The 23,241-nt window shown below is 37.5% G+C and overlaps 1 protein-coding gene across 2 annotated transcripts in view; it reads left to right on the top strand.

Moving 5' to 3' along the window:
- Positions 1-23,241, top strand: part of nrg2a (neuregulin 2a) — a 256,050-nt gene that overhangs the window by 111,341 nt on the left and 121,468 nt on the right. For both annotated transcript variants that reach the window (XM_057820501.1, XM_057820502.1), the window contains exons 2-3: positions 10,929-11,094; positions 16,758-16,876. In XM_057820501.1, the coding sequence (XP_057676484.1) occupies positions 10,929-11,094; positions 16,758-16,876 (285 nt within the window). The remainder of the gene's footprint in view (positions 1-10,928; positions 11,095-16,757; positions 16,877-23,241) is intronic.

The following is a 23,241-nucleotide window of genomic DNA, read 5'->3' on the forward strand; positions in this document are numbered from 1 at the left end:
CTGCTCGTCCGCCCCCGATCCGTGACACATTCCTCGTTAAACTTGCATACGTGTGCTGTGGCAACTCATTGTGTAAGTGAGAGGCTGTTCTCAGTTACATGAGCATCAAAGCGTGAGTGGACTCACTCAATGAAGCATTTAACAAAGTGTTTAAAAATAATTCACATTCTGAAGGCGGCACGTTGGGACAGTAACATGTTTGGAACTTTTGTTCAAATTCAAAAACAAAACTTTTTTTCAGGATTGGATCAGGTCTTGGCAAATCAGGTCACTCGGACTCGGGTGCAAAAATATGCAAGGATAAACAAAGACTCACCCACCTCATTTCAGCATCCCATATTCCAAAGTGCTATAAATACCGAAAGGCTCAAACCTTAAATAGATGCTGTTGATCTAAAAATATGTTGTCATCTATCAGTGGTTGAGCTATTTTGAAAATACTATATCTTTTTATTTATTTATTTCCCAAAAAGTATTTATAATTACATGATGTGTGAGAAAATTGGATCGAACTGTACCTCTGTTTCACTTTGGAATGTTTTTTTTTTTTTTTTTACTGAAAATGTGTAATGTGTTGGCAACTGCTATTGTATCATACAGTCATCATACAGTATAGTGTTTACTGTACATAAGGTGCAAGTCATTAGCCTTAACCTTGAGGGTTCAAACACGTCACATGCTACACGTGCAGAAATAAACTGTGCTGTTTGGATAAAGAAAGTAATGAATCTCATCCAGTCATGCTCTGCCACAATTGTTTGTGAGTGAATTTCATACAGTATTGAAGCCCATAGATAGCTTTATCGTTGAGTTTCGAATCTCGCATGTGTCTATTCTCATTTTCAACATCATATCAAAAACATAAATCCTTGAATTCAATTGTAGTCATGATCATTCATTGCCAACCTCAGCCAGTTCAAATGGCTTGGACATCTATCACCCTCACTGAGTTAATGAAATTTTCTTTTTAGCATTCATAACATTTTTAGTCATGGATGTGAACCCGTACTGGTTGAGTAAATTTATCATTTGAACTGAAGCAGTGAAGAGCCTACGCCAAAGTATTCAAACTGAAGAGTAACTTTTTTGTGTTGCATGAAAAACCCAAATAGGGAATAGTATAATGAGCGACTTGCAAGGTATCCGCGGGGTCTTAAAAAGTCTAGAAAAGTCTTAAATCCAATAAATTTCATTTAAGGCCTTAAAATGAGAATTCTCATAAAATCTCATAAAGTCTTAAATACACTTTTAAAAGGTCTTGAAAATCTATTGACGTTACTTTTATTTAGAACATGCATACATTTCAGTCTACATCTTTCAGTGTACATCATAACGAAACGGAACTAACGGTGCTGCCCCGTCATAAGTTATCGAACACAAGCAGGATTTGTTGTGCGTGTGTCATTGCGTGATGACAGCTTCGTTAGCGTAGTCATAGCGGAGAAAACTTAGCAGAACTGATTAACAGTAGTTACATGCATGGGCAAGTGCAAATTTAATGATTTGTAGCTTGAGAACGTATAGGGTGGAAAACACTCTGGTGACTTGACTTTCCGCTCTGAGACCCCCAATTTGGCCAAATTTCAAAATTGTCCGATATGCATGTGTGATACATCATTGGAAAGCTTAAAATCTCAATTTTTGGGGGGGAAGAAACATTTTGGACAGGAGGGCATTTTAAAAAAAATGTTTTTTAAACAGCAAAACCCTATCTGGAGGTGAGAGCACGCGAGAGCAGAATTACAGACGCCATGACTTTAAGAAGATATTATCGCATACTTACCTTGTTTCGATCCAAAAACTTCATGTCGCATGTATCACTGAGTGTCAAGACACAGCTGTGAATGGCCACATCTAGATTTTTGGGGGATTTTATGGGTGAAACATGGTAATATAACATGGGTCGCGATGCAGAAATCGCAGACATCAAGGAGTGGTCGAGATTTTCTTTTCCATATATCTCTCCTTTTAAATGTTTTGTTTTCAAGTTTTCTTTGTTTGGAACGATTATTTATCATCTAAAATATCGGGGAAAATGCGACAGTAACAAAAAAAAAAACCAAACAGTTTAGCGATAGTTATGAGGTAGATGTCCGTGACTGTAAACAAAATATTAGACATCAATTAATGATTCTAAGCTAAAAATGACAGACATTTTGAATAATAAATATAATTACTTACCTTGTTTTCATGGCTGGGTTGAAACAAAAACGGTTGCGCGACGTCTGTAAACGGGGGTTTTCAGGGTAAAACAGGCAAATTAAAAATAGTTCGGGGGCTGAATGCGCCATAAATCTTCTATGGCAGCAAATATACTGTACATATTTTTCAATCAAACACAACAGTTGTTTTGGCTTAAAATACAGTAGTTTCGATTAAAGAGGAGTGCAAGAGCAGAAACTGCTTTTTCAGTCTTGTCTGTGTTTTCCGCTGTAGCTCAGTGCATTGTTGATGCCGGTGGAGGGAAACTCGTATGAAGTGTTGGAATCCCATTGCAATCTGAAAAGCACAAGGCCATCATAAAATGCTAGCAGCAAACGCCGATTGTGGTTTACATGTTGGTTCACAAAAGAAAAAGTTCTAATGTTTTGGGTTCGGTTAAGCATTTTGTATCACAGTGTGAAAGAGCTGGGAACAAATTCATGTACTTTTCAAGTAATTCCGGGCCTCCAATTTTCCATGAAATCTTTTGTACGTTTTTTGCCGGTATCGATGTGAAATAGGTGTTAAATTGTATTTATCATGGTCTTTAAAAGTCTTAAAAGGTCTTAAATTTGGCTTGTAGAACTCTGCAGAGACACATAGTATGACATCACGGATTAAGATTTTTGTTTAATCTGTAATGGTGCTGCAACGATTAATCGATTAACTCGAGTAATTCGATTAGAAAAAAGATTCGAATTAAATTTTGCTGCTTCGAGTATTCGTTTAATTAAAGTGATGTTTTAATGGTTTGTTTTGAAAGTCTTTGCATTTAATTTTATTGATTTGAGTGGATACACTGCCCTCTAGTGGCGACAGTGAATATGACATAACTCATTTCACATGGCTGAATCCAGCTGCTCCCTGTTTAGACTAACATAAGCTAAGATTTTGTTTTAGCTAATGTTTTTTTAAAATGGATTCGTAATTTACTTTATTGGTGCATTTAGCCGTTTTTTTTAATCAGAACATGTCTTTTAATCATTTATTAAGAGCATTGTAAAAAAAAAAAAAACAACAAAAAAACGCTAGCATTTTATAACATCTAAGCTAGCGGACTTTTGCTGTGTAGGTTAGCCAATTGCTCTTTATTAATTTTTTTATACCGTTTGAGGCTCAGCTCAGGTATTTAAATTTTTTATGTTCCTTATCCGATTACTCGATTATTCGAACTAACTAGTTCATCGATTAATCGACTACTAAAATTATCGATAGCTGCAGCCCTAATCTGTAACACGTGTAAATATGTACAATGTCCTATACAATCACAAAGCAATTAAAAAATACCGCACACTCTATATCTCTACATCCAATCAGTCTTAAATCCTGAATTGGGAGAATGCAAATGGCGGAAAACACTCCGGTAACTTGAAGTTACGCTCTGAGACCCCAATTTGGCCAAATTTCAAAATTGTCTTATATGCATGTGTGATACACCATTGGAAAGCTTAAAATCTCAATTTTCTGGGGGAAGAATTTTTTTGAACAGGAGGGCATTTTTAAAAAGATTTTTTTTAAAACTCCTAAACCCTAACTCGAGGTGACAGCATGAGAGAGCATAATTTAAGACACCATGATTTTGACAAGATATTATCATGTATTTTACTTTGTTTCTATCCAAAAACTCCATGTTGCATGTCTCACCGAGTGTCAAGACACAGCTGTGAATGGCCACAGCCAGATTTTATAAGTGAATAGGTGGACATCAAGGAGTGGTCAAGATTTTCTTTTTCAAATATTAACCCTTTTGGACGTTTTTTTTTTTTTTTCAAATTTTTTGTTTGTTTGGATCTATTATTTATCATCTAAAATATTGGGGAAAATGCGACAGTAAGAAAAAAAATACAATTCAGCGATTGTTATGCGGTAGATATCCGTGACCAATTTACAGACACAATTTTTTTCATTGTGACGTACTTTAAAAGTTTAAAATATGCTAATGAATAATTTTATAAAGTCGTTTTTTTTTTTTTTTTAAAGCTAAATATTGGACATCAATTAACGATTCTAAGCTAAAAATGATAGACATTTTGAATAATAAATATAATTACTTACCTTTTTCTATGGCTGGATTGGAACAAAAGCGGTTGCACGGTGTCTGTAAAAGGGGGTCTTCAGGGTAAAACGAAAAAAATTAAAAAATTTTGGGGGTGCAAGAGCAGAAACTGCCTTTTCAGCCTTGTCTGTGTTTTCCGCCATATCTTTGTTGTTAATTAAAATTAAAGGAGTGAAGCTTTAATTTGTATTCTGTGTCCTGTGTTTGATTAATTGTAAGAATGCAAGTAGTGCTTTCAGAAAGTATTGGCAGAATATACTTTTATGAACATAAAAATAACCTGAAATTAAATATTGAAAATGTAATTTTCAATCTCCTAAAATTTTGTATATTTCGATGAATAATTGTGTCGTTAAAACACAATTTAATTGTTTGCAAAATGTGAACAAATTACAGATAACTACAGGATTAAAATCACATTTATGTAACGTAAAATTCATTAGTGTAGTAAAAAGGAAATATGTATTATTACAAGCAAGACGTAAATGTTTCGCGCCCCCCCAAACTCTCCGCCGCCACTGTAAATAGTATTATTCGTCTATAAAATTACTATTATAAATACTCATCTGCCTAACATTGTGTCCTTTTTTTCTAATAAAGAAAAAAAGTAACAGATCAACTTATAATAAAGTATAACTTTATTAACATTGTTTTGTTTGTAACAGAGAAGACTTGACGTGCATCAATTTGCCTGAATTTAAAAAAAAAAGTCACATTCAAACTGTAAAAATACACTCAAGGTATTTTTGACCATTTGATACAGAAAAATAAAATGTAATAAAATCCGTAAATAATAACAAATTCAAATTGATTAGAAACATTTACTCATGAGGACAATATGCCAAAAAATTTGACCGAAAAAACAAAAATGAATAAAGGAAAAAAAGAGTGTCTTTGGACAGAAGGACAGTTTTTATTTTTGCTGCTCACACTCAGTATTACCTCCTTTGCAATGGTGTGGAGTCATTTTGCAATGAGCATGCTAACAATGCTCACTGGTTTACTGATATAACACTGACAAAGCAGGACTATTGTTGGCAATATTCGGCACGTTTTCGCTGAAAAACAATCAAGCGGCTTATCAATGAGATTGGGGTCGAATGTCTTTAAGTGGCGTCTTAATTGATTTGGCTTCTGGCAGTCCGCTATAATTATTTTCAGACACAGTAAACAGTGGTCTTTCCTCATCACCCCACTGTATTAAAAGTCAAAGCTAAAAGGCAAACGGCACGAAAAAAGCGCATTCTCGGCGGCCGAGGTAGAACCGTAGGTGAGGGCGGTCGTCGTGACGATCCCAAGCCGAAAATGGCACTTCTCGGGCGGCGACGTGAGAACCGGACAAGACAGTGGGTCGCTGCGTGAGTGAGTCCGGTCGGAAAACGGCTTTCGAAAACGGCGGCGGCGCACTGCTCTTCATATCTGTTTTCTGTGTGCTGAGTGCTCTTCCTTAGTTCAAAAAAACTGCACGCACTCTGAAAATGAGAGCGCCACTGCCACCCACTGAGTGGATGTGCAAGTACACTTTATTCCAGTCCGGCAAAAAAAAAAAAAAGAAAAAAGCATGTTCCCCGAGGACACATGCGCCCCCCCTGGCATCGCTCTGCGCCCCCCCAGGGGGGCGCGCCCCACTATTTGAGAAGTACTGGTGTAACGTGATTTTGTTAACAATGGCTAAAACTGCATCACTGTGTGCATGTGTCACACAAACAGACAAAAAAATCCAAGCATCATTGAGGCTTTTCTTCTCCTCGCACACATGACACCTTCATCAGGTCACGGAACTAGGACACATTTTTTCACAGAAAGAGGTGTTAGGCGAACAAGTTGTAAATGCAACACAACTGCATTTTTTTGTACTCAGTGCTATACTTGATGGAGTGACAAACAGCTGGAATAAGAAGCATTACTCAGCGAAACATGCACATGATATCGTGAATGGAGAACATTTTTGAGCGTAAAGGCGGAGGAGGGGGGCATCTTGGCCATCCCCTTGACTGACCATCATTCACCCTAGTTCACTCTCTCCATCCTGAGTGAGTTTTCCCCCTAAAACATGTGTGCAGCTGTCAGCTGGCAAGTGCTTGTGTGGCTGTGTGTTCTCCGCGTAACGTACGGGTGTGTGTCAGAGATCATTTCTCATAATCAAATGAATGACATTTCTTGAAATTACACAATATTTGAGTCCCACGAACAAGAGAGGCAGCCTATCATACTAGTGTTGATTGATTGAGGATGTTTAATGTAATATCTTATAAAATTTCAAATAACAGTTTGTTGTAAAGCAAGATAACCAGATTGAAATTGCACCTGTTTCTTAGCCTGACGTCAACTTGATGATGCCTCTAGTGACAACATCTGCTGGTCACATGAGAGATTTTTAGCTTCATCATCTGAGGGACAGTTGGCTCAATTCTGCCTCAATGTCCTCTTTTTCACTCCCCGAATACACAATGGAGTATCAATTCTGCAAACTAAACAGTTTTTCCCCCTCTCAAAGAGTTCTCAACAGACAGATTCCCTTTTGTTTGGGGAATTGTCCTCCTCACAAACTTCTCTGTCTTGCGGGGTACCACAAGGCTCTATTTTAGGGCCTGTTCTCTTTGCACTTTATCTCCTACCTTGAGGATCAATTATAAAAAAACATAATATCTCTTTCATTTTTGTGCTGATGACCTGCAGCTGTATCTGCCCATGAGACCCAACAAACAAACTGCTCTCACTAAATTAATGGAGTGCATATCCGATGTGATGCAGTGGCTAGCACAACACTTTTTACATTTTAACGAAAGCAAAACTGAATATTAGGGCTGTCAAATTTATCGCGTTAACAAGCGGTAATTAATTTTTAAAAATTAATCACGTAAAAATATTTGACGCAATTAACGTATGCACGGAATGACCCGTTCATGCGTTCCCTCAAACAGTTTAAAATGACGCCGTTTTAGCACATTGAGAGTGAAAAGGCAGAGAAATGCGAGTAGACACAGGCGTTCATTTGACCGCACCTTTAATTGCCTAAAGGTTAAGCAGCCTGAACTAACAGTCATGGTTGCCCAACTTCCCTTCATGCATTTGGGGGGAGCAGGAGACGTTCTTTTTCTTAACACGCCTAATTGAATACAAAGCAGAACATACTGTATACCATTTGCAGCCACCACTGACAGTCATGGTTGCCCAACTTCCCATCATGCATTTGGGCGGAACAGTTGAGTCGCTACAGTATCATTTAGTGAAAGCACAAGAAAAATAATATTCCTATCCCTCAAAAAAATAATGTTCACAAAAAGAAAAGCAACGTGGCTGAAAATGAAAATATTAAGAGGGGTTTTAATATAAAATCACTATAACTTGTACTAACATTTATCTTTTAAGAACTACAAGTCTTTCTATCTGTGGATCCCTTTAACAGAAAGAATGTTGATAATGTTAATGCCATCTTGTGGATTTATTGTTATAATAAACAAATACAGTACTTATGTACAGTATGTTGAACGTTTGTGTCCGTCTTGTGTCTTATCTTTCCATTCCAACAATAATTTACAAAAAAAAGGCATATTTTAGAGATTGTTTGAATTGCGATTACTTAAGATTAATTAATTTTTAAGCTGTGATTAACTAGATTAAAAATGTTAATCGTTTGACAGCCCTACTCAATATATTGCTTTTGGCACAGCTTCTATGTTGAATCCCTTTGAGGCCAACTCTGGCGCTCTGGCTCCCTTTTTTAAGACACATGTTAAAAATCTCGGAGTGATATTTGATAGCAGGCTCAACTTTGAAAAACAGATTAATTCTGTTGTAAGAGCAAGTTTTTTCCAGCTCCGTCTCTTGGCCAAAGTGAAGCCTTTTCGTAGTCGCCACGACCTTGAAAAAGCTATTCACGCTTTCATAAGCTGAAGGCTGGACTAATGCAACGCACTTTATGTAGGTCTTCCCAAGTCCTCAATTTCTCGTCTCCAACTTGTTCAAAATGCTGCTGCTCAATTTTTAACAGATACACCTGGACGTGAACATATTACCCCCGTGCTATCATCGCTCCACTAGCTTCCGGTCCATTTTAGAATTGATTTCAAACTTTTACTGTTTGTTTTTAATTCTAGTAACTCATTTGCTCCCAAAAACGTATAAATATGTTCTATTTTTAATTGTTTCAGTTTACGTTTTTTTTCACAAGAGACATCTCTAGGTTCTGATGCAACTTAGCTCCAAAGCACAATGCTGAAAATCCATTTTAAAGCAATAAAACTGGCCACTGGAAGGCAGTAGCGCATTTGGTAAGACCCGCAACCCGATTCAAAGGAACGAACGGCTGGGCTGCATGGCCGGGGTGCCGGCGAAAGACGACCGAATGGATGACCAGGATGCCAGGCCCGGGAAGTCCGATCAGGACGACTGGGACCACCAGTGCAGCGGACTATGCCGTTGAGTCCGTGCTGCTCGCCGAGCAGAGCCCGCGCCGCCGTGCTCGGCCGCTCGCGTCCCCCGCTACCCTCCAGTGTCCCGCGACTCAGCCGGAAACGCGCACGGCCAAACCAGTTCCCCCTCAGAAACACAACATGCCCCACACAAGTTCACCAGGCGAACTCCGCCACGAGGCAGTGGTCACCACAAAAGAAAGACTCAAAAAAATCCATCTAGATGAGACAGGCGGCGATGAGGGAAAGGTTTACCCTGGCTGTCGCGGCCACAACAGCGTCATCTCTCAGTTCAACAGTTTAGTTATGTGTAAATAAATTGTTACTTTGCTATGAAAAGCTCTATTTGTCTTGTTGTTTATGTTATTTTGTAGAAGGAAAACAATATTCAGATGTTTGGGATGTCACAAAAGCAAAAAATAGCTGTGTTAAAGTCAAAGTTATGTTTGAAATGTATGCTTTTACAAAAAGCTCAATTTCTCTTTTTTCATCAGAAATTGGAAAATTGCTCAAACTAAGCTATTTTCTAATGCTGATTTCTAAAGAATGGAAAAAGATATGAACTAACTTTTTTTCCTGCTGAAAGAAGAGAGTCTAATCTTTCTTTTGGTGGGTTTATATGGTGGGTGTTTATATAGCAATAGAACAGAATTTTCTGTGGGCCTTGCAAAATCAGTCAAAATCCAGTAAAACGGCCAGGAGCGAAGGGGGTTGCACCGGTGAAAATGGCTGGGAGTGAATGAGTTAATGGCCAGGCTCCTTCTTACCTATAGGAAATTCTAACCATCCGTAATTCTGGCAGGACTCTTTGTTCTACCGGCCAACTTCATTTGGACGTTCCGAGGTCCAGTCTCAAACAGCGGGGAGACCGATCTTTTGCGGATGCTGCCCCCAGGTTGTGGAATAATCTTCCCCCTGAAATCCGCACCACTACGAATTTAGGCCTTTTTAAATCTCGGTTGAAGACGCACCTTTTTAGACTCTCCTTTCCCCAAGATTAGTGTAGCCTGGTTTTATTTCTTAAGGGTTTTTAATGTTTTCGGATTATATCTGTTTTATTGTTTTATTTGCTGACTTTTATCGTGATTGGTTATTTTGTTTCTTTTCTATTTATTTCTTAATGTTGTTGTATAATCCTTTCCTGCCTTTTATTTACTATGAGCCATGTTTGTCTTTGTTGTAAAGCACTTTGGGGGCCTTTCGGGTTTCGTAAAGGGCCATGGCGGAAAACACTTAGGTGACTTGAAGTTCCGCTCTGAAACCCCCAATTTGTCCAAATTTCAAAATTGTCCGATTTGCACGTGTGAGACATCATTTGAAAGCTTAAAATGTCAATTTTCTGGGGGAAGAAAAATTTTGAACAATAGTGCATTTAAAAAAAAAAAAATTTAAACAGCAAAACCCTAACTGGAGGTGAGAGGACGCAAGAGCAGAGTTAAAGACAGCATGATTTTAACGAGGTATTATCGCGTACTTACCTTGTTTCGATCCAAAAACTCCATATAGCATGTATCATCGAGTTTCAAGACACAGATGTGAATGGCCACAGCTGGATTTTTTGGGGATTTTATGGGTGAAACATGGTAATATAACAAGGGTCGCGATGCAGAAGTAGGAGAAGTAGGAAGGAGTAATTGAGATTTTCATTTTCATATATTTACCCTTTTAAACGTTTTTTTTTTTCCAATTTTTCTTTGTTTGGATGGATTATTTATCATCTAAAATATTGGGGGAAATGCGACAGTGACGAAAAAAATAAAATTAAGTGATAGTTATGAGGTAGATATCCGTGACTTTTTTACAGACGCCAATTTTTTCATTGTGACGTAACTTGTTTAAAACTTTAAAATATGCGAGCAAGTAATTTTTCAAAGTCGTTTTTTTTTTAATTTTTTAAACGAAATAGAAGACATCAATTGATGTTTTCTAAGCTAAAAATGACAGACATTTTGAATAAGAAATATAACTATTTATCTTCTTTTTACGACTGGGTTGAAAGAAAAGCGGTTGTGTGTTGTCTGTAAGCTGAGGTTTCCAGGGTCAAACTGACAACCGAAAAATACTTTGGGGGCTTAATGCGCCATGAATCTGCTATGGCATCATATAGACATATTGTTCTATCAAACACAACAGTTCTTTTGGCTTAAAATACAGCAGTTTATTTTAAAGAGGGGTGCGAGAGCAGAAACTGCTTTTTCATTCTTGTCTGTGTTTTCCGCCCTATATAAATAATTTTTTTTTTTCTTTTTGTCTAGCTTCGGCTCCAAAGTTAAAACCAATGAAGAATCCATCAATAGTGGACGAGGGAAGCAAGCTCACAGTCAAGTGCGAGGCCACGGGGAACCCTCTGCCGACCTACCGATGGTTCAAAGACGGCAACGAGCTGAAGAAAAGCAAAAAAATTCGAATAAAGAACAGCCAGTGAGTATAACGCCCGCCCCCGTGTCATTTCAGCAGATGTTTTAAAATAAAATCACGTTTGCCTTCAAAGGAGACCTAGTATTGAAATTAACTTTCGAATTGTTTGTATGACTAATTGGGTGTCGAAAGTGCCTGCCCCCGCATCAAAGATGAACAGATAACAATAGATTTCCTTTTTCTGGTTAAAATTAGCAAGTGGTGGCTTCACCAAGGCACTATCTCCGCCATGGTAACAAAAGATGTATTGTGCATTTGGACAGAACTGACGTTTTTTTGTTCTTACTAATTCATTTGAATATGTTAGTTTGTTTGAGAAAGTGCAGTGAACCCCCAGTTTGCTATTTATGAGTTCATCAGCACCTATCTTCGATTTGCTAAAAACGTACATATTTTTCAATGATTTGCTCCAGTCAAAAAATGCGTTGTGAAGAAGTAGAACAAAAAATGTTATTAGCACTGGACTGTAAGAAACATTTTTGGGGGGGAAGCGCTGTTTTTGGCAGCCCTTTTAATTTTCGTCTTAGTCTTATGTACGATAAAACTTATTATAAAACTTATCTTATTCATATTTAGGGTTGGGCATAGGCGGAGTTTGACTTTTCGGGCAGGGGGGGTCACAACATGTTGATGACCCTGAAACGTAGCGTCAGCAATGAAATTGAATGAAAAACAATGAAAAACAATGAGTGCTTTTTTGTTTCCCATCATTCTTGAGAGGAGTTCTAAATCAGGCTGCCTAGGCAAAATTTTTCGCCAAGATCGTCATCCATTGAATATGGTACACCCGCCGGTGTCGTGCCAATGTAGTTACCCCAGTCAAAAATTGTATCTCCTGGGCGGAGCCATATGGAGGTGGATTTGTATCTTTAGTATTCAATCCAAAAAATAAAAAATAAAAAGTTGCTTCAATAAAAAGAAAAACAAAGTTACTTCAATCAAAATATATATTTTCAACCAAATAACAAGTCACTTCAATTAAAAAAAATGTGTTTGAATGCAAAAATAAATTTAAAACTCAAAAAAACTAAGCTAACTGATCTAACTAAAAAATGTGAAAGCTATTTTTTTGGTTTTTTTTTGTTGATTTGATTTGTGTTTAGCTACCACATTAGCACAGGCTAGCACATTTTGGCTAGGACATTTTTGTCTTTATTATTCAATCAAAAAATAAGTTGCTTAAAAAAATACATATATTTTCAAAAAGAAAAGTCACTTCAATCAAAAAAAAAAAAAAAAAACAACAACAATTTCAATCATAGAAAAAGTTTTTGAATGCGAAAAAATATTTGAGATTGAAAAATTTGCATTTTAACACTTAATTTTTCACTGAAAAAGTTCTTTGATTGAAGCAATCCTTTTTGTGTTTTGGCCATATTATGGGTAGGACATTTGTGTCTAAATCATTCAATCCCTAAAAAAGTTGCTGTCATCAAAAACAATATTTTTAATCTAAGAAACAAATCATTTGAAAAATAAAATTGCCCTCCCCTAATATATACATATATTTTGAAAATTCTATGAAAAGCAAATGACCGTCTTAGGTGCTAGTGACATGATCTGTTCGAAAAATAGTTTTGACCCATTATAAAAATATATTTTTTTGTTCATTTCATTCATTTTTGTAGCAGTTTTATTGCTTTACAACTTTTATATATACTGTATATAGGAAAGTCAATGACATGCAATGACACTTTTCGGCCACCAGAGGGGGACTGGCCCCCTTAAAATCCACTTATCGGGTTGGGCATCGTTTGAATTTGAATAGTCCTGGTTCCGATTCCACGTTTTGATTCCGGTTCGAAACGATTCTCGATTCCGATTCTTTTAATAGGTGGGGTAAAAAATTTTTGCATAGTTCATATTAATTTCTTAACTTCTCGGTTATTTTTTAAATTATATCAACTTTCAATTAATTTTGCTGTGAATTTTTCACAGTGCTATTTTTAACTTGTTAATAAAAGTCTTTGAATTTGAATATGATGAAGTTTCCTTCCACAGGAGTGCACTTTCACAAAGAGGTTTATTTTTCAAAAGCTCACGGAGAAAAAAAATATTCATATTCTTTTGCCTATGTTTTAGAGTGTCTTATGCTGTCAGCATTTATTGTATTGTATCATTTTTTAGGTGGTATTTCTACAAGTTAGTTAAGGGACGAGATCTTGCATTTGTCAGGCAGAGAGTGTTCTGTCCCTTGATCTTAAAGCGGAAGTTCTTAATCTTCGAGTTCGCAGGGGTTCAGTTAGTTGGTGGAGTTGATTTCAACAAATTCCGTTTTGTTTGCAAGTTATTTGTTAGTTTCAGGGCTCCGGAGTGGCTAAGCTAGCGCGAGAGAGTGGCTAAGCTAGCGCGAGACGGAATTTGTTGAAATCAACTCCACCAACTAAGTAAACCCCTGCTAACTCGATGATTAAGCCTAATGTCAAAAATCCTGAGTTATTAATCCTAGTTATTTATTTAATTTCAGGGCTCTGGAGTGGCTAAGCTAGCCACTCCACTAGTCACTAGCCACTAGTCAATGGTCCCTTCCTAGTATGCCAATAAAAAAACGATATTAACAAATCTAACATAGTTAAATAAATTCAAAATGCAGATCGTTGTTCAAAATACCTAAATGTCGTAATTCATTTATTTCTGTGGGACTATTTTTTTAGATGCGTAATGCGACCACAACAGAGAGGAGTACTTCGGCCACTCGTGCTTATGCTGCATTCGAGGAAGGTGGGAAGTCACACTTATCCCACTCGAATGGTACGGCCTCAAAGCGTTCCAAGCGTTTTTTTATTTTGGCAATCAAAAGACATGTTGACCTCCAGCAAACATGGCTTCTCGTAAGCAATCAAATAGTGGAGAATAAACGACAGCTAAGGTAAATAGACCACACTGTAAACTGCCTTCTTTAGTTTTACTATTGACGGTCTGCTTTTCGATGGGCAATTTTGTCAAGTGACGTCTGATTGAAGCAACTCGTGAAGTCGGGGTACTTTTTTTCTGACTTCGCGAATAGGGCCCCCTAGTTCAAGTGACGTGCCAATGATATTAATCCTGGGCGCAGGTTGGAAAACTCAGATTTCCCACCTTCCTCGAATGCAGCATCAGTCTACGAAGAACGTCTTGACTGAAGAACGGCAACATAGTGAAATGTGGATTCAGAGGCTTTGGAAACAGACAGAAGAAATGGGCAAATGAGAGTTTCCACAAATTCCCTATGAAGAACAAGGAACAATACAAACTGTGGATACTTGCTACTGGCTACAACATAAACATACCGGGGGGAAAAAATATCACTCTGCTCTGCAGCCTGTTACCTACAGAGCTACTGGATTACAAATGTTGCTGTTCATAATGCAGTTATTGACATGTAATAGTAAGTTTTAATAACTTCATCGGTGATTTTCATGCGTGCATATTATGTTTTTTTATTGGCAAGCTAGGACGGGCTCATTGACTCGCGCTAGGTTAGCCACGCCGGAGCCCTGAAACTCATCAATAACAAACTAACTGCACTGATTTTGTTGAAATCAACTCCAATGACTAATTAAACCCCCGCTAACACAAAGATTAAGCCTAATGTCAAAAATTCTGAACTTCCCTTTTAAGTAAGTCACATTGAGTATAAGTCACAGGACCAGCCAAACTATATAAACCAAATTAGTGCTGCAACGATTAATCGATTAACTCGAGTAATTCGATTAGAAAAAAGCTTCGAATCAAATTTTGCTGCTTCGAAGATTCGTTTAATTAGAATGGTGTTGTCATGGTTTGTTTTGAAAGTGTTTGCATTTGCTTTAATTCATTTGGCTGGATACACTGCCCACTAATGGCAACAGTGAATATGACATAACTCATTTCGCATGGGTGAATCCAGCTGCTCCTTGCTAAGACCAACATAAGGTTTTTGTTTGAGCTAATATGATTGTTGATGCAGTCGTAATTTAATTTAGAGGTACCTGTATATTTACCAGTTTTTTGTGGAAATATGTGTTTGAACGATTTTTTTAAGGGCATTGTGAAAAAAACAAACGTTAGCATTGTATAGCATTTAAGCTAGCGGACTTTTGCTATGCAAGTTAGACAATTGTTCCTTTGTTGTACTTTGATCCTCATTCATTATTTTTTTTAATACTGCTTGAGGCTAAATTCAGGTATTTAAATTTAATTTCATTTAATTTTTAATGCATTCATTGTTCTAAAATGAAAGTGCAATTCTGCATAGTTTGAAAAAACACTCGGGAATTTTATTTCATATTCACTTTTAATGCTCTTTTGGAAGTGCAATATTAGGAAGCCTTTGTTTTACATCTTCTAAAATTTATTCTGCAATGCATTGAAGTTTCCAAATATGATTACTCGATTATTAAGTAATTGATCGATTAATCGATTACTTAAATAATCTTAAACAATTCTGCTTTTCCCGTCTTCCTTGTCTTGTCTGTCTCTTGATGATTTCTTTTTATGATGATCTGATGATGATGGTGATGACAATGACAATAAATAAATAAATTCATTCAAATTCATTTTTTAAACACATTCTACGACCCCAGATGTTTTATTTTTATTTTATTTTTTAATCTCAAATTATCTGTATTTTTAAATTGAATGTTTAAACTGGTCATAATATGTACAATACACTTCTTGGCTGCAGTACCAAACTTTGTATATTTTACAGGGTGATTGAAAAGTAACTCCATATTTCAAAAGTGCTTATAATTTGGTCAAATATTGTTATATTTTTCTCGCTTTTTTTTTTTTTGTCTATGTCTTTTGATGCATGGCAATTAAATCTATTTTCTCATTTTCTTTTCAGATATGTAAATTTGTATGAGGTTTCAGAGCCCTACAAAAATGACTTTTTATTTATTTATTTATTTACTTATCTATTAATTAATGTATTTATTTATTTATTTTTAATTTATTGAACCACTTGCACTACCCTCCTGTCCCTAGAAGTTGAAGGGTGACAAGCTTCTTCGAATATCAGCCACAAGTCCTGATTGTCTTAACCTCAACTTAAGCATTTCTTCTTTTAATGGTTCTGCACCATCTTTGCACGGATCCCCAAACTACGTCAGCCACTTCTGTAGAGCTCTGAAATCTCTAACAAATTAATAGATCTAGAAATAAAACAAGAACATGGATTTAATTGCCATACATCAAGGAACATACACAGAGAAATTGAGAAAAATATGACAATATTTGAATTAATGATAAGCATTATGAAATAGGAAGTTACTTTGCAATCACCCTGTATAGCACTCTTAATAATTTATCCTACCATACCACAATGTCTCTGGTTGGCTAATGAACTTGTAATTAAAAATGCTAGCTTGAAAGGAGCACGTGAATAATATGCGAGAAAAAGAAGCGATGGCTATTTTTGAGTCAAATTAAAGGTAGAATTAATAAAACCGCCATGAGACATTTGACATGGTTTAATGAGAACACACTGAACTCTGTACAATAGTAGTTGTGTTATTGTAGACACTTTTTTTTTTTTTTTTTGCTACTTAATCAGCACACTATCAAAACAGAGGCCTGTTGCCATGCGGCAGCTTGTCCTGTTGTCTGCCTGACTGTCCCCAATGTTTCCACTGGATGCGTTTCCATGTTGCTTCCTCCCGGGCCCGATTCCCCTGACTCAGCTGTGCGAGTGTTGTCTCCCACAGGAAAAACTCCAGACTCCAGATCAACAGAGCGAAACTGGAGGATTCTGGGAATTACACTTGTGTGGTGGAGAACCTGCTGGGAAAGGACAACTCCACTGGCACTATAAACGTCCAAAGCAGTGAGTACGAGCGAAAACGCTGGCATTGTTCTTCATTGCTTTCGACTGTTCTCCGGCCAACTAACTCCAAAGTGGGCATCCCAAAAAGGCGTGAAAACGTGGTAACATGCATGAAGAACAACTGTCCACTTTGTGTTTGGGGGTTTGCAGCGTTTTTAAGATGGTTTGCGTAATGTGTATTTGGCAGGAGAACGTAACACAGAACAGAATAAAATGCATAGGAAACCTGAGAGCAATAAAATGTTTCATTTTTTTCTGTCAAGGGAAATACTGTACATGTTAGGGCTTTATTTGTGCTGTAGTCGTGAAAAACTTTTGATGACAGTCTCTTTCATTTGCTCATGGAGTGGTTAGTTAATGTTGGTTTTGAGCTCTTCCATGAGTGAGTGTGTGCAAGGGCGTAAATTTGGTCTCAATATTGGTAGGGACGATATAACAACATCACCCAGGGCCGGCCCAGCCTATACGCAGACTATGCAGCTGCTTAGGGCCCCTGACCACTAGTGGGCCCCCAATCTGGCAATTGTTTAATTTATATTCTGTTTACTGCAGTTTGCTTTATTTGACTTTTGTGAGTTTTGATACTTGATTACAAGCTTAAAAAAAAAAAAGTTCTTCCTTAACCCTTTAACACCGAACGTGTCGGCAGCGACGCGTTTACGCATATCGTCTTTGAAGCTTCATCACGCTGTAATTACGTCACCCACATGCCGCTGGTTGGTCTCATTTGAAAGTGCGGAAGTTGATGTCCACACCAGTTTTTATTTGAAGTCAATCGACCAAGAAAAACGGGAGATAATGTCATTTGAGTTTTATAGTTTTATAGCACTCATAAATATGCATTCAAACGCTGCATGGACCATGCATCTATCTCCATATTTCCATCATTTCTTGTCCTTTTTCAAAACCGAAAGCAGCACAAAAGACTACATATCCCAAGAGCCGTTCTGATGTCAAGAAGGACGAACCGAATGTGATCATTTTTAATAAATTTCCGAACGAGGCGCCAACTAATGAAAGGGAGGCATGCGACGCAAGCAACGGCCAGTTGGTTTGAGCGAGCGACTTTGAAACGTGCAGAATGAATATAAAACTACATTTAGCGCAAGCTAATGCATTATTTCATTAAAGTAAGGAGGAAGATGAGCCGTATTTGTCGTCTTTTTCTTTGCATGAGTCGGCGTCTCGGTCAATAGAAGTGACGGCAGCGCGCAAACGGCGAAAGAGTAGGCTGTGTGACGTTGTGTGTGACGCAGCTCCGTGACCTGTTCAAGCTTTATTGAGTGCGCAAAAAAAAAAAAAAAAAAAACTTTATTGGGTCACATGACTGCAAATTTTGAATTGAACTGAACTACTTGTCAATATTTTTTAAAATACTTTTTTTCAATGTTATATATATATTTTCTTTACTATAATCTTTTCAATTTTTATGTAGATGTGTGTTCGAGAAGCTTGATTGCATGTACTTTTGATAAGGTGATGGGTACAACACCTAACTTCACAAAGAGATATCCTCCAAACCCTTTTTCTGTTAGATGATATATATATTTTTTTCTCACTATTTTGCACTGTATATAACCTGTTTTGACCATAGTATGTGTAAAGGCCAAAAAGGCCTATGACCATACCTGCTGTTTGTGTTGAATTGTCAATCATAAAACTATTCAATCTTATTTTTTTCTATTGAATGTTTATCCTAACAAGTTGAATAAATATGATCAAGCTTCAAAACGGTTGGTCGAGCATGTTTGGTTGTCAGTGGGACGTCAACATTACAAATTTTGAAAAAAGATTTTGGGATTTTTTTGTCTTTTTGGGTCCAAAATGTGGATTAAAATTGGTCAGTGAAGAAAACAACAGTTTGGACATGAAGTTCAAGGTGTCCTGAAAAACAGGGACCCAACTTGGCCATTGTAAACAATTTTTTCTTGGAAATATGAAGGCAACATCAAATGCATGCAAATTCGGCCAAAATAGGCTTAGGTGTTAAAGGGGTAACTTCTTTCTTTCCTCTTTTAGAAAAAGGTTTGGCGCTATCTACTGTAAGTACTGACAGTCATTTGGGGTGAGAAGTTTGAAGTATGCAGTGCAACAAAATCTGATTAATATACAAAATATGGACGTATGGGTTGGATTGCATGTATGGGTTTCACAGTACACTGTGACGAAATGATGGGCCAAAAATATGGGACCCTTTGCATTTTTTTGCTTAGGGCCCCCAAATGGCCTGGGCCGGCCCTGACATCACCTGCATGTGCATTTTTTGCTGGGGACGTAATATTAATAAGACCAAACAGATTGGGTGAACGAGGGTCATGGCTACATTTCTCACAAATATGAACCTAATTTATTGATAGGTGAAGGAGATAGTACATTTTGTCATGTTTACCGATCGACTGTTTGTATTACTCTAACACACTTAATATAATCAATCAGGGAATAGTATTCAGCTTTCAAAAAGGAGTCCGTACAAAGGGTTAAGACTAGCAGGCCGTTTACATGGTGACTGTCCGAGAAGACAAAAAATTTCATTTTTGCATTTATATGGTTCCGTCTCCATTCGAACAATGTCGCAATTCCGCATGAAAACGATGTAGTATTCATGCCAGGCCCTAGGAGGCAGTGCAGATTTACAAGGCAACAGCGAATAATGCACTTTGACCTCCTCAGCCCGGAAGACAACATGCCCGCCTACTCCAAGCAATGGCATTTTCTTTTGTTCAAAAAGGCACAAAAATGGAAACATTCAACATATTTGAATTAAAAAATATTACAAAAACGGTAAATTATAGCCGACGTTCCGCCATATTTGCTGTTTTTAATGTTTAGTAGCATCGCACCGCTATGCACGCCCAATGTGACGTGTACGAGTGCGGACGGTATTGGCACGGTCCCGCACCGCGGGAGCTTTTGATATGCATGCGGAGTAAGCCCCCGCAATCGAATTCTTTCACTTTGGAGGCAGGATTCCAAGGTTTGCGTCTTTGCCTTCCGTCTTCGGCGACACTATACGAAGTCGAGTCATTGCGTCTTCGTGTCGCAGAGTCGCCATGTAAACTGCCCCTACGGTGAACGTGCGGAGTTTGGCCTTTTGGCAGGGATGTCAGAGTCCCGCTGGCCTGGGTCGCTGGAGCTGCACCAGCGTGGATCCGGCGGTTCGGCTGGGGTGATTCCGGCAGTCTGGCTAAAAGGTCAGAGTCCTTCATATGCTAAATGATCAATGCAAAATTAATCTGTATTGATTTATACTAACTTTCATGTGTATTGGGTTAGGTGATACAACATTCGATTCAAGCACCCCTAGATTAAAACTGAAGTATTGTAATATAAAAGTGATTTGGGAAAAAAAATAATGGGGAAAAAAATCTGAGATATCCAAGGACCTATCTACATCTGAGAAATACTAGACTTCCCCAAGACTCAAACCAGATTTTTTTGCATGTTCATGTCAGTGTCTGCCTAAAGTGGACCGATTTTTGAATAGCTCCCCGTTTTTTTTTTTTTTTTCTTGTCTAATAAAGGAACCGCGTTTCATTACCGTAATGCGCATAATGCAAACAATGATCCAAATAAGGGACGGCTCGCTTGACTTTGTTTTTCCTTGTGGAGGCTGGCCTGACTGCAGTAGTTTTGCAGGTTAGCAAGTTCACACAGTTTAATGTAATGCTAACTGTGATGCAGGTCAGACTTTCAGTAGCAAAATTAGTGGTGTTTCCCCACCCCCACAACATTGACGTCTTTTTACATTCCTTAAAGCGGCTGCTGCTGGCCTAAAAAAAAAACAACAACTTTTAATATTCCTCTTCTTCAACATGAATCTGCCGTGGCTGTGTGTGAGTGTGTGTGTGGGGGGGAGTGGAATTGGGGGGGGGGTCAAGTCATCAGCCAGTCAAACGTGCATTTGAGGAAAAAAGAAAATGGACCATTACATTCAGAAAGTGAAAGAAGATAAATGTAAGTCTGAACGTAATTCACTTAATAATGGTAGGGTCTATACTATCCTTACAACATATGAGGAAACAATCTAAATTACTGAACTGAAGTCACAATGCAAATAAGGTTGCTTAAAAGCTGGTGGGGACAATTTGAGCATCCTGGAAAGTTGCTAGTGTTTTGTCCCTACCATCCCTATGCAAACTTATGCCTATTAAATGTTAACATACACAATTAATATAAACCTTTTAATCTCTTGACTATGGAGGAATGCAAAAAATAAACATTTGCCTTAAGACCACTCAGCATTGTCTCAATAAGTTAAATGTAACTGAAAAAACTTCAAAAAATGAAAATGGAAACTACAAAATGAATTTTGTAGGTTAGCAAATTCACAGTTTAATGTTATGCTAACTCTGATGCAGGTCGGATTTTCAGTAGCAAATTAGTGGTGTGTTTGATGTCTTTTAACATTACTTAGAGTGGGTGATGTTGCTGGCCGAAAAAACTTCGAATATCCCTCCTTCTTAAAGGGAGGGGTGGCATGTAATCGATATGTTGTTTTCCTGTCAGGGCAGTGTGTGCGGGTGTGTGTGGGGTGGGGGTCATGTCATCAGCCAATGACGCGTGCCTTTGATTGGGAAAAAATGGACCGGCACATTCAGCAAGTGGAAAGGGGTAAATGTACCGTAAGTCTGAACATGATAAAAATAATTCACATAGTAATGGGAAGGTCAATGCTATCCTTCCAACATATGGTAAGACCATCTAAATTACCTTTGTACTGTAACTGAAGTCATTACATAATGCAAATACTTATGCTTAAAAGTTGGTGGGGACAGTTTGAGCATCCTGAAAATGTTATGTCCCTATACCGTCCCAATGCAAACCTAGCCCTTGAGTGTGGGTATAGTACTGGCTGTGTGGTTTCACACTGTATTACAAAGGATAAAAGAGCAGAAATAAGTCATGTGCTTTTGCTTTTATCAAAACAAGGATGTGTTATCTGGTGTCTGAGCAGCAAAAATCCTCAGCTCGTCTGGAGGGGAAACAGTTGCTAGAACATCCACAAAAGAAATCTACATTCACTCACAATGGTGTCGTAAGGAGACAAAAACACATTTACTGGCTGTCAAATGCTAATTTGACGCTTGAAAATGCCATAACCAAAGTTAAATGGATCAACACCTGATTTTCAAAATATAGCTAACAACTATTCTAGCCAACAAGCACGGTATACTGTAACCCTAACAGTACATATTAATAGTAGAGATGTCCCGATCAATTGCTCCCGATCCGATCCCGATCGTTTTAGTTTGAGTATTTACCAATCCCGATATTTTTCGATCCGATTGCTTGTTTTTTTTTTTGCTTCCGATTCAATTCCAATCATTCCCGATAATTTTTCCCGATCATATATGTGGTGGCTACCACTACCACCACAATTTAGTGTTTCAGTATTTAGTTAATTATTTATGTAATGTTTTTTTGGACATGTATTTTCTAATGGGTGCACACTTTAGTTAATATTTGTCTGAATGCCTATTAGATTTTATTTGCCAATTTGAGTTAATGACCACAGCTGTGGAAGATCTGGCACCTACCATTCTGAAGGAGTTATTTAAGTTGATTTAATTATGATTGTTTGGAGTAAAGTTTTCACTGTTTGTTTAAATGCACATTAGTTAATTATTGTTTGAACATATGTATATTTTCCATCTGTTGTTGTTCAGTAAGTTGAAAATGTTTGGTTAATTTGTCATACCTCCTTCAGGTGGTCGTTAGTAGAGTCCGCCCTGATTTAAACAGCCACAGAGATGTGTCTGGAGGTCAGGTCAGTTTGGTTGCAGCCTTTTGTTATGTTGGCCTCTTTTATGTTGGGCCCAAAGTTTGTGTTAAACTGTTTATTTTGTGACTTTATTAAATGGAATTTTTACCGAAGTTGAAACACCAGTGTCCGCGTGTATGTCGGTCCACTACAATATACATGTTGGCAATGCATTAAGAAAAAAATGAATAAAACTCGGACGAATATATACATTCAACATACAGTACATAAGTACTGTATTTGTTTATTATGACAATAAATCCTCAAAATGGCATTTACATTATCAACATTCTTTCTGTGAGAGGGATCCATGGATAGAAAGACTTGTGACTTTGTATATTGTGACTAAATATTGCCATCTAGTGTATTTGTTGAGCTTTCAGTAAATGATACTGCAGCCATTCAACCCAAATGCATGATGGGAAGTGGAACCATGACTGTGCGTAGTGCTAGCAATTGATATATCTTCTCTGCGTTGGGAAATAGCATAAGGTGTTAAGAAAAAGATTGATTGCTACCTTGCTTCCCCACATTGCTTCCCATGATATTTCTAACCGTAGGGAGAGGGATTGTAAGGCTTTAGCCAATTAAAAAGAGGCTCCAA

This window comes from Corythoichthys intestinalis, chromosome 18 (genome assembly GCF_030265065.1).
Source record: "Corythoichthys intestinalis isolate RoL2023-P3 chromosome 18, ASM3026506v1, whole genome shotgun sequence".
Taxonomy (NCBI): Eukaryota; Metazoa; Chordata; class Actinopteri; order Syngnathiformes; family Syngnathidae; genus Corythoichthys; species Corythoichthys intestinalis.